The sequence below is a fragment of the Molothrus aeneus genome, chromosome 4 (assembly GCF_037042795.1).
Source record: "Molothrus aeneus isolate 106 chromosome 4, BPBGC_Maene_1.0, whole genome shotgun sequence".
Classification (NCBI taxonomy): domain Eukaryota; kingdom Metazoa; phylum Chordata; class Aves; order Passeriformes; family Icteridae; genus Molothrus; species Molothrus aeneus.
The window spans coordinates 5,102,406-5,115,475 of NC_089649.1; the positions used below are offsets into that span (position 1 = coordinate 5,102,406).

The 13,070-nt window shown below is 36.0% G+C and overlaps 1 protein-coding gene across 5 annotated transcripts in view; it reads right to left on the reverse strand.

Moving 5' to 3' along the window:
- Nucleotides 1-13,070, reverse strand: part of INPP4B (inositol polyphosphate-4-phosphatase type II B) — a 291,680-nt gene that overhangs the window by 90,186 nt on the left and 188,424 nt on the right. For all 5 annotated transcript variants that reach the window (XM_066549472.1, XM_066549473.1, XM_066549476.1 and 2 more), the window contains one exon: nucleotides 9,872-10,019. In XM_066549472.1, the coding sequence (XP_066405569.1) occupies nucleotides 9,872-10,019 (148 nt within the window). The remainder of the gene's footprint in view (nucleotides 1-9,871; nucleotides 10,020-13,070) is intronic.

Sequence of the window (13,070 nt, forward strand, 5' to 3'; positions counted from 1 at the left end):
CAGCTCTCACCACATTTCTTCAGGATTCAAAACAAAATATACACAAAAACCCCCAACACCAGCTCCCTAAAATGTCATGTCCAGCCTTACATGTTCATCAGGTCAAAAAAGCACTGCTATGGTAACCAAACATGTCACTGGAAATCCAAAAGGAAATCCTTTAGTAAATTATCAGTTTTCCTGTACACTCTTGAGAGCTGACCTGAGTGAAATAGAGATCATCTGAATTTCCTGCACAAACAAGCTTAGTACTTTGGGCTTTCTGTTTGGTTTTTCCTCTTGCAGAGGAAGTTTCTCCTCTATCTCTCCCAAAGCCATTTTGTGGGACTTGCTTTTAAGGAAAACAAAAGATCTTGAGTCAGTCTTCAAACATCTGGAATTTTGCAGGAGAAAACACAACCAGTTTTCTTTATTTTCCTTGGAGCATCAAGAAGAGTGTTTCACTGCAATTCTTGGAAGTCTCCAAAAAGTCTTCCAGAAGACAGCTCTTGCATACAGAAAAATTATGTAAGAAAAAGCAAAAATGGGGGAGAAGAGGTGGAAAGAGGAAGGAAAAGACCAGTAAGCTTGCAGCACAGGAACACAGAGCTCCCTTATGTGAGTAGCAGATCTGACCATTAGTCAAAAAATCTTAAAATTACTTCTTAAACGGAACAGCAGCACACTGGTGATCTTTTCCCCATCATTATTAGCTTTGCATTAGTGTGAACAGTGCAGTCAGAATAAGCTCCATGGGCATACCTCTGCTCCTGGTGTAGATGACAATCAAAACCAAACAGATTGCACTGGAAGTGGAATTAAAGCATTTCATTTATACGCGTTCTTGAAAATATCACCATGGAAACAAAGATACAGCACATGAACTTGCTGACAGTTTGTGTTAATGATATTATTACTTTTTGCCATTTAAGTGCTCCTGAAGCTGCACCAATTAAACTTTCCTCCAACAATACAAACTAGTAATGTATAAGAACAATCTGCCATGAAGGGATATGAAAGGATAAACCAAACATTCTCAGTGACCATTTTCTTTGCCAGTTTTGAGCAGTATAACATGAGGTTCCCTTTCAATTAAAATCTTAGGGCTTCCTTGTCCTGTAAAATCTTCCTTCTTCCTGTAAAATTTGTCAGGGTATGCAATTTTGTTCATGTGCAGTGATAATATTTTGGCCCTTAATATTTAAGGTGTCTGATTTAATAGTTTTGGCAACAATGTTTGGACCTGGCTGGCTTCCAAAACTTGACTACTCCTTCTGTATAGGAATAGAGTATTCCATCCAAGAACTATATCCCTGCCTCTATCTAAGCTCATGCCTGGAGCTGTTGGTCTCAAACTGAAGGTAAACAACAGCAGGAATAGAAAACTTTTATCTGAGGCTAAAACACCCAACCAAACCCAAGAACTTGTTTAACCAGCTGGCTATGAGTTAACTCCACTGACACCAATAGCAATGGGAATATTAATTTTAATAGGATTTCAAGAAATATCAAGAAATATCAAATCCTGTCCCCATTACTGGTGACAAGGTTGGTATTTGTTTCTTCTCAGGAACATGTACAAATCACTGAAGTAAAAATTCAGTCTTCAATATGTGGCAAAAAAGACACATCAACAATGCTTAAAGTGAGAGTACAGCGCTATAGCAATCCAGAACATAGACAGCATGGAAATTTTTTTAAAGACTAATTTCTGAATTTATTTTCATTTTAAAATACAGCAAAATAAAAACCATTAGAAAACAGGATTATATGACAGACACTTCCCTAGAAAATAGCCTCATAGCCTCACTTTATATCTTTATTTCTTTTTCTAATGAAATTATAGAAGAGAGAGGATTTAAATTGGATTTATGTCTTGTGGTCTTTTTACAGTTTATCACTGCTGTTATTGACTCAATACAATTCTGAGATCTGAATGAAAAAAGAGTTGTCTTTTCTATATCTAAACTCCATCAACAATACTCCACAGTACCAAGCTTTATTATTATTACATGAAAGGCCTTTTCTAAAAGTTAACAGAGTGGAAAAACCAGAATATTTTTCATTTTTGAAAAAGTTTATAGTTCATACTAAGACAATTTTTGAAATTTTTAATAATATTTTAATACTTTTATGTTAACTTATTTCATTGAATAATTTTAAAAACACACTTCAACCAGTAATTGTGTCAAACAACAATTGTGCTATACAAAAATTAATCTTTATAATAGATATTGGTTTTACAGAGGGCAAATCAGTTACTGATCCAACTTTTCAATGCATCCATGGAACTTTGAATAGTTTGTCGACTGTAAAGGAAGCTTACAACAAACTCTGTGCTGTTAAAATTTCTTTATCGTCCCCCTACTCCAAATCTTTTTTCAAAGTCTTTTCCAGGTAATTGCTCTCATCGCTGCGACAGATCTTGGGCTCTGCATCAACTTAAGCTCATCTTACAGAACAAAATCCAAGCTTTGTCTAGAGCTGTTTGTCTTTGGCTTGCTGTTCAGCTCCTCAAACTACCTCCTGGATAGTCTTTTCTGTCACTGCCCAACGCAAACTCCACCCAAGAACACGTCTGAGCTTCCACTGTCTCCTGCCTTCACTAATCAGGTACATTCCTTGGTGGCCTTGGCATATTCTTCACCTGTTTGCATCTAACCAGAATGTGGATGGAAACAGTCTGCCCCATTCCTCTTTCTCCAATCTTAAATATTAGCTAATTAGCTAATATTTCTTAAGTCCGTTTTAGGTACATTTTGATTATCACATGCATTCTTTCCTTTGGTAGATTAATTATGTTCTGAGAAGTCCATTTTCAAGAAATGACTGAGAATCTGAGCCCAAGGCTCAGATTCTCTCTTTGATTTACCAACTCACGCAATTTTATTTTTGAGAACACCTTAGATGCAGGAATATAGTAAACCACTAAAAGTACCTGAAAGAGGTGCAATGAATTTTCTGTATGACTCATGTTGGTAATTTCTACTTAAACAGCTCCTGCTTTGTGTCATGCACTTTAATGACAGCAGTAACAGAAAAAGACTTGCTCATTGCTTTAGATACAACAGCTTAGAAGTCTGAAGGAAGCATATTCAGTGCTAAAATACAGCCCCCTGATTTCTGTAAGGAGTACTTTGAAGGAGTGGCATGAATCATGTCGCAAAATTATTTGAAGGAGGTCCTAGTATTGAACTCATGTTTCTAATGAACTTGTTTGTGCAAGTTCAGAACCACCGGCAGTCCAGACACCATTGCAGACTGCACCGTAAAAACCTGTGGTCAGTGACAATAAATCAAAGTATGTGGCGGCCTACAGTAGAAATAATTCCAGCTTTCTAACTGAAATACATGACTGATTATATAATTACCTCACTTATGGAATTGGACCAGTAAGAGCAGGCCCCGGCCGCTGGGGACGCAGGCTGCTATGGGCTGGTTATCTGGGAAGTAACTGGCTCAGCCAATGAGGATTAACCTCATGGGCTCCTTATCTATCTAAGGAAGTGAAATCTCAATCAAGTTGGCTGTTGCTGCATGGACACCGAGTGTCAAGTTACCTGTCTCCAAAACTCGGAATAAAATAATGCAAAACATCAGCAGGATGTTAGGATGTGCAAGAGGACTGAAAAGAGGGCAATCCCTCAAAGAACTTTCTTGGTTGTGATTACTCTGTCTCAGAAAAGAAAACAGCAAAAATAGCCACTTGCATCATTACTGACACAAATCCTGACAAATTGAAAGATGAAGTTGAAAAGATCAATGTAATTAAAAGAAGAGGAGATAATTAAGAGAATATATGATAAAAGCACATAAACTGAAAACGCTGTATGAAGACCTAGTAGCAATTTTTTATACATTACAGCTTCAAAAATCTAATGATGTGTTTCCGAGTAAAGCAAACATGACAACTTCAAAATCTAGAAAATGAAGTGATTTTGGCCTCCACTAAGCAAAATTAGCTTCTGAAATCTACTTTCACAAAACATCAGAAGCAAAGAGCTTAGCAGGATTCAAAACAAGAGGAGACATTTCTGCAGATTATATTTGCAAAACTTCTGTAATATTCTAACAGCATAAAACTTCTGAATATTTATCAAACAGGAGCTTTGGAGTAAATATAAACCATAAGCTTTGGGATATGACTCAATCACTCATACATAAAGGAAGTTTAGAAGCTTCTAAGGAAAGGAGCACAGGAATTATTCTTCCTAACAAAGTTCACTTTAAAATGTATGGACAACTGCTTCATCTTTTTTTTTTTTTCAAAGAACAGAATCAGATAAAATTACTCTCATTTTTCTTTGCTACAAGATATGCTTCTGTGATATATAGGCAATAAACTCCAGACAAACAATATGACATGCCCTACAGAAATAAAATACTCATAGCTTTTTCACTCTATTGTTTCCAAACCAGGCAAATAATTATTACAGAGGAGTCAATCAGAAAAAAAAAATTGAAAAAAGGGCATGTTTTTCTTTCTCTACTAATCATCTCATTTTAGACTCTCATGAAAACAGTTGCCATTTTTGTCTCCTTACAGAATTTCCCAAAATTATTCCAAGTTTTGGTAAGCCTGACCTGACAGGCAACTAAAAACTTCCATGTAACTTGTGCTTACCTTTGCATGCCCTGAACAGTTGTTTAGAAACAAACAAACGAACAGAAAAAGAGAAAATAAAGCTTAAAAAAGAGATAAAAGAAATCCCACCAGAACCACATGAGCAAACTACCCACCAAAAAAAGGCAACAAATACATTTAAAAATATTTTAAAGCCTCTTTTCCTATACATGTGAGGAGAATAGACTGGGGTTTGCAAAGCCATGATAAGATTTTATATGGTTCCTAGGAGATGAAAACTTTAAGTCCCTTTTTAATTTCTATCCACTACACTTTTTATTATACAAAAATGTAGACAATATATAAGCTAAATTTAACTCATTTCTCCCTTCCTACTTTAAGACCATTTTGCTTCCATTCCTGCTTGAAATTCTTTCCCTACTGAACTCTCTCCCTTCCTTGGATATTTTATTACTAGGGTTTATCTTTCAAAACCTCAGTATCTTTAAAGAGCATGATCATTTGGACTTAATTGTATGATTTGCATTTAATAGCAGAGGATCATTCTCCAGCATCAGTCAATTGCAGAGTCTTGAATTCAGCAATACTTAGAATGACATCTGTGGAATTTACAATTTATCCTAAATTATATTTTAGTAATTACCAGTAGGGTCTAGAACTGTTTTAGGGTGTTTTTTTGGTTATTTTTCTATTTTGATTGCTTCACCAAAATACAGTGAAATCAGCTTTAGACAATATTGCTTCTGTTGCATGATATGAGCAAAACCATTTTATTTTCACAGTTTACATTTAAAACTTTATTTCCTTCTTTCAGCTTGGAGTCATATATGTGGCAAGAGTGATCACATTATCAATTGAACAATTACTCAACCATTCAAACGTTTTCTGGGTTTCTGTTTTCTTTTTTGCCACAATTTATTAATCAGAATGCGTAATTCCAAATACAGAGTGAGGATCTCTATGACACAAGCAACATCATAAAACTGTATAAAGCTTTTTTAGTCACCCTAATGCCTTAAGTGACAGGAAGTGACAAAATTTTTCACGTCAATTTTGCATTCTTTCACCATGTTGTGGGAGGCTCTAATTTGATCGATATGGACTTCCTTAGGGCATGCTGTGCAGAAATATAACATCTGGGAATCTTAGCAGCCTTTGCTAATTGGTACTGAATGATTTCTCTGGAGCCTTAAAACCTGTGTGGATCTTGCCAAAAAAAGCCCTCTCTGAGAGGGCAATCCCAATAGAGAAGGTAAGTTAGCATTTTATAGATTCAGCACTGTTGTCACAAGCTCCCAGCTGGGTAATAATTAGCACTGACTCCATGATTCACAGAAGGTTGATCAATCACTTTATTAAACTATACTTATTAAGAAGTTAATAACTTATTAAGAAGTTATTAAGAAATCCATTGCTTTTATGGATAGTTACAATACAGGTGGACCTAATTGGTCCTCCAATCCAAAACACATCACCACTGGCTAATTAAGAAACCACCCTTTGGCAAACAAATCTCCGAAACACATTGCACATGTTCACAACAACAGGTGCAGCAGGTGAAGATAAGAATTGCTTATCATTCTTTTCCCTGATCTTATCACTGCTTTTCCCAGGAGGACTCCTGGGAAAGTTGTGTGCTGCTCTCTGTGGCCAGAGAGCTGCTGCCACACAGCGCTGCTGAATTCAAGGTAACGTTACCTTAGAGGTAACTGTCACCAAAAAAACCAAGTGATGTCACTCCACTCCAGTGCAGTACAACTTTAAACACCCAAAATCAAAGTAAAATCCAGAAAATTTTACTTAAGTCACCTATGATAGCCCCTCTTAGGCTTTCACGGAGGCCATATCTTCTGAGATTGGCTGTGAACAGTGAAATCAAGAGGAGAGAAAATTATGTTCATTCATCAATATTTTATCCTTTGGTTTATAAATTAATGGGGTTTAAAACTGATCTTGACTCATGAGGACAACCATCTAAACACTGTTTACAAAAGTCAAGCTACACTTATGTTCATATAATTACATTCCTTTATGCAGTAACTGATGGAGAGTAAGAAGAGAAAAGTTTCACATCCTTTTTGATGCACAATGAGGTAAATACTGCATTTATATGCATCTGAGCTACATTTTACTGACAGGTTTGGGAACTTTTTAAGTGTTGAAAATGAGGTACTTACAAGAAACAATCTTGTGAAAAATCCTTCACTGGATAAGCATAGCGACAGTGCCTCTCTCAATGTGGTTGGTTCAAATATTTTCAAAAGTCATTATAAGTTTACCCAAAATCACTTTCATTAAATGCTACCACCTCTTATCAATACAACACGTTCACAATGCCACTGCTCAAAAACAAGTCAAGTAAATACCAACATCCAAATGTCCAAAAAAATCAAAGCCTACTCCCAACACATGCCATCAATGACTGGGGCTCCATTTCTCAACGGAAGTTGCATGGTAAGAAGAATTAAAAAAAAAAAATATTTTTCAGACAGTCTGAATGTTGCCATTGTTTCAAAATGTTTCATGAAAGAAACAAAATACAGACTGCATAGATTTGCACCAAAAAAAAAAAAAGCCTAGCGTTGATCAGATAGGACAGTCATTTGTGACACAGGAGAAAGCTTGCATGTGTGCTTTTTACTCTGGAGAGGGGGTTTAAGTTCAGTAATTTACATTTGAAATTTTCTTATGAGTTGTGATCACAAACGCCATGAGCCAAATTCAAGTATAGGTGGAATTTCCTTTCAGCCAAATCTCTTGTATAGGGCAATCAACTTTCTGAAAAATTATTGTAAGCTAAGACTTTTTTATAATCATGAGGTTCAAAGAACCACTTGGCTAATCTTTCATGACACGTGTAAAATATCTGGACCAGATTTGTGTAAAGAAATATTAAAAACAGAAGAAAGGACTCATTGGAATACCTCAAAGAAGAAACAGAAATAATTTTGTAATAAAAACAAGCAAAGCAGACTGTATGACCTTTACTAGAACAATAAAAATTACCATATAGTTCCTAATAAAATTTCTTCCAGGGAGGCTTGAAGGATAAAAATCTTCAATTCATGCATTTCTTTAAAAACATTATTTCGTGCTGAAATTCAAAGTTAAATACCCTTAGAGGTTACATATTTCAAAGCATCATGTCAGTAAATGAAAGGGTTTGGTTGACAATGAACACTGCAGTTTTATCAAGAGATAATCAATCTTAAGATTGTGAGAAAAGGGAATTTAAACTACAATTTTTAATGAATACTGAATAGCATTAACACTTACTTGCATATTTTTATAGGTAATTGCTTCAGACCTAACTATATTGAAGCCATAATAAAAAAAACGAAACAGGCTGAGTATGATAAGTGGCTTCTGAGACAAAAATATTTATCCTTTTAAACTAAGAGAGGGAAAAAGACACAGGGAAGAATCCTTCAGAAGAGAATAGCCTGGAGATGGTGCAGTGAATGTTTTCTGTGAGCTCAACACCCAATATAATAGTAGCATCCTCCTCACATATTTTACTAGATTACAAGTGTAAGGACTCCACAAGAACACACATCTTCACAATTATTTTGAGAAAGAAAGCCCAGACAAAGCTGGAGCTCCAACCCACACTCTTATATGATGATAGATGAAACAGATGCTCCTATTCCCACCATCTGCTAGTATTCTACATATTGTTGCTCCTTTTGGTTAGTCTTATCTCCTCCTTCAGACTGTATCAATCACTTTGTCTCCTTCTTTCACACCCACACTTTCAATTAGGCTTGAACAGCTCAACCACATTGGCAGTCAGGAAAATCAGAGGCATTTATCTCAATCTCTGTGCAACTTTTACTTCTGTTTGTTTTCAAATCTTTATTTTGGTGAAGAGAAAACCCCACCATGGTGAATTTTTACTATGAGTTTATCCAGGGAGGTGAATTCTATAATATGATACAACAACAAGGGCTATTACTTGCATTATGCCTTTGGAGAGAATAATGCAGTAGTAGTAAAAGTGGTTGAAGTAATCCTCTACATTTAAAAGGCATTTACCCATGGGGCAAATGAAAATATGGGAAGTGCATGAACTGTGAGACTCAGTATAATCTATTTTTATTGCTTACTACAAGAACCTTGCACATAAGTATTCTCAAACAAGATGAGGCCATAAATGCCTGAACACAGCACAAAATTAATAAAATAAACTATTATAACAATTCATAGGAATTTTATAACCCATCATCACCATGCATAAGGATGTGTCAGTCCACTGATTTTATTAAAATCAAGATTCCAGTCTCCCACATGCTGTTCTATTGGCATATAAACATCACACAGAGGCAACAGATGGGGTAAATAAAAAAAGGAAAAGAGGCTTCATACTGCAGAACAAACAACCACAACAGGTTGTTTTGGGATATGACACAACAGGAAGGAATTGCTTTAAAGTGCACAGGATGGCTTTGGGATGCAACACTAGGTCACAGCATTACTCTTACACATGAGACCAGATGCCCATCTATGTGTTAAGTAACTTTCATGAGGAAGGAGGCAATATCTTCTACATCATCCATTATCACTGGAAGAAGAAGGCCTTGTCTTCAGAGTAGCCCTGGGCTACTTAAAATAAAGGTACTACTTAAAATAAAGGTGTTTCCCCAAATTTTATCAGCACAGCTTACAAGGATTCAAGGACAGGCTGCCATTTTAATCACTGCAGTGGGAAATTGGACATTCAAAGGCTTTTGGGACACCTGTGTTCTCTATTCTCCTTTTTCTTCAGGCCATACACATTGTAATGATTCTCAGAAATCTCTCTGGGTTACAGGGCCAAACATTAGGGTTTCAAACAAACATTACTTTGGAATCCTTTTCTTATGGCAACTAATTTAGATTAGCTAAAGGAATGTCATTTTTATCCTTAATGCTCCTTTATTCACTATAAACTTGTCATTTTTCATTGCATATGTTTGTCTATGTCATTAACTCCAGCCAGACACATAGCCAAACACAGCACCATGTTGCTCAGCCCCCTGTCATTTTCTGATCCTTTATAAAATGTTAATGCTCCAGAATATTTATATTGTTAATCAAATGGTGGTGGTAACAGATTTAAAGTCATGACTGCACTTTAGCACAGTTCATTGCTCTGAACTTATGAGGTCACTGGAGTCCTATTGAGCAATCAATTCTGTTCAGTTCCAGCTGTAAATTCTTAGCAGTTGTGAAGTGCCCATTTCATACTACAAATAAATATATTCTAGCTCCTCGTTTGCATGATTCAAAGTCAGAAAAATATAATCGATATTGCTGCTTCTTCCTTACCTTCTCATATCCTCCTTTATGTGCAGATTTATTAGCTCTTTGGGAACATGGAAAGAGAGGGTAGTCTCAGCCATCTGCTCCCGGATCCGCATCCACTTGTTGTCAGAAGTAGGGAATCTATATAACTTACAAACGGGGTTTCTCAACACTGCAAAGAGCAAAAACAATATCACTGCTTTAATGCGGTTATATGACTCCAAAAATTTATGACAATCACCCGCAAAATTATTATATTATTTTCCCCCTAGCTTACAAAATTAATTTTAGAACCATTAAAATTCTACTAAAAACATTTAATTTTTATTTCGTTTTTATACCAGCATGTGGAGGGCAAGGTATTACTAGTACATCAATAAATCACATTTTACCAGCAGAGTAGGTAACTTTTGAATTCAGGTCATCAAAGTAGTGAGAATGTAAATCAGACTCTCTTTTCTTACATTTAAGCTGAAGTTAGGAAAAACAGAGAGCACAAATGAACAGTGAACTCAATACAGTCACCACCACAGCTTGCCAGCACCACTCACAATTCCAATAAATTGCACAGGACTCAGAGTTCAGCTGCATCTTCCCCTTGCCATGCACACACAAATCATTAATACAAATTGAAGGTGTGCTTCTACATTAAAGGAAACTTGACCTTTGGCCATATGGGAGTTACCTTGATCATTGATGTGGTCAAGACACTGCCACTACAGAGAAATAAATATAACAGCCCTGTCAATATGTTACATACACTGTTTTCAGATCACTACTGCAATGTGACATAAGAAAATCACATTTCTTTGTATTTTGGAAGATTATGTTTAAAACCCATCACATTTTTTATTTTACAGTTTTCATGTGTTGGCTACATTTCCGTTCAGATCTTAAAACGATGCCATATCATCTACTCTCTCCTTCCCATCTTTCTATTTTGTTTTTTTTTCCCTGCTCTTATTTTCCAGAAAGATCAAAAAGGGGAAAAGCTGAGGAAGAAAAAGTTCTGTTCCACTAGTTTGATAAGCTTACTTGGAGACAAATGATTGTCATTTAACACACATGTCCACCATATCTTGACTTGGAATGAGTTTGGAGAGCCATCCAAATCCACTGCTACCTTTCTGTCAAGCCTTCTGGAAAAAGCTGCCTTCCAGCAGGCTCCCACTGCTCAGCCACTGAGTGGTCTGTAGCTCAGAGGAATACATTCCCCATGTGTGCTGCAGGGAAACTGCTGCCGTCAAGTGACAGCTACTAACAGACATTTCAGTTCAAAACTCCCCGACACCATTAATGTTTATGTAGTCTGATTTATAGAGAATTAAAAATAAAAGGTACCCAAACTGTCTTGACTATCTAAGCAATCAGGACTTTTAACAAAAAATCCTTTAGGAAAGGCCTAAAAGAAGACCAGAGATTTAAATATACTGCTAATAACCTCATTGCTTGCAACTCGAAGAAAGGAGCAATGTTCAAGTGGTTCTACTGCTCTACATTCCCATCACTCTACTGAGATGTATTTCATCAGTAGTCTTTGATGAAAAACTATTGTTGGATTATGCCCTTTTCTGATCCAGAGATGGAGCAACTGAGTTTTAAAAAACTTTTATTCTATTTTCCATCTCTTGTGAAGGGTTATTATACAGATGTTATAATTTACCCCTTTACAATCAGAAGCCAACTATTTCTTAATTACAGTACATTATAAGCATTTCTTGCCATTTTATAGTCATTTTATAAGCCTTTTTAGAGTAATTTTGCCTTTAGTTCTTAGTGATTTTACTTTCAAAAACTAAATTTTCACTCAGTATTGTGAAATAAGCGAAAGAGATGCTTAATTTCTCTGATATACTAAAAAGACCAATTTTTCTTTACTACTAATACCCAAAATATCTCAATGTTCAAACATTTTTTCCACACACTTTTAGAGTTTAAGGGTTCTCACCACACAGATTTAATTAGAGAAAAAAACCATCTCCAAGTCCTGTGCCTATGACCAACTTTCACCAAGCGTTCAGGCTTTATTACATCACTTGGTTAAATGCGGCAGTGCGTGTTTCCTCCCATCCTTCTCTTCTGCTGAGATTCTTTTCATCAACGAAATCAGTCTCATCAATGATATTAACAGGTTTCTGACAATTCACAAAGCTGATGTATGGCACCAATCATCTGCCATTAACAAGGCAGGGAATGCAAATTTTCAAATGTCAGGGAGAGCTCAGGAAACGAAGGGCTAATTCAGGTCTGGCCTTAAACAGAAAACTGCCAAACCAGATGATAATTTTGAGTTGGTATTGTTTTTTTCTGTTGTGCCCCCTGATCAGTGTATTACCTGGACATTTTAAAGGATGATGCCCCAGACACAAAAGATTCTTTATTTTACCTTTTTCTATCTACTTCCTAAGGAGTTTATCAAGGGATTTTTTTCCAAGAGCAGCCCTTAAATTCACACTCAGAATCTACTACACTGAAAAATACACATTAATCTGTGAGAACCTAATGCAAATATGTACCTGAAAAATCTCTTTCCTCCAATCTCCCCACTGTTACCACCATCACAAAGATAAAAGAAACCCCCAGAAAACCCATCACAACTGCAGACAAAGAACACTAAAAACATAGATTCAAAGTTGTGACTTTTATTGTTGCCAGAATTATTAAACTCCTCTACAGGTACTAGCTTAATTTTCAGGTCTTTGATTCAGGTCTGAATTTTCAGATGCGGATAAGTGCAAGTGTGTTGTAAGTTTTTTTAAATGGCCAAATCATATCTCCATGGGTTTAAGAAAATTGCATTTACAAAGTCAAAAAAAGCCTGGGAATTTTTCCCAAATAATCCCAATACGCAGTATGGCTAAAGCTTAGGATTGCCAATAAAAGCTGCGTAGTACTTGATGTTTTCCTTATAAACAGAACTACTGAAGGCATGCAACTCCATAAAAATCTCAGAACTATCTTCCCCTCCAACTGTAACAATAATTAATTTCTAACTATAACAACTTGTCTAGAAGCAAATTCTAGAGGGCATGTACAATAAGAAGGGCAAGACTAGAACTGTTTTTTATAAAAAGTAGTGATTAAAATGAGTGGAAGTTTCATAAAGATAATCCTTCCTGTATTTAGACAGTGATCATGAGAGGCATTAAAGAAAACCCAAAATCCACGTGAACTGCAGTGGTTAAAAAAGAGAAAAACTCTGTTTTAAAAGCTTCTCTCTACA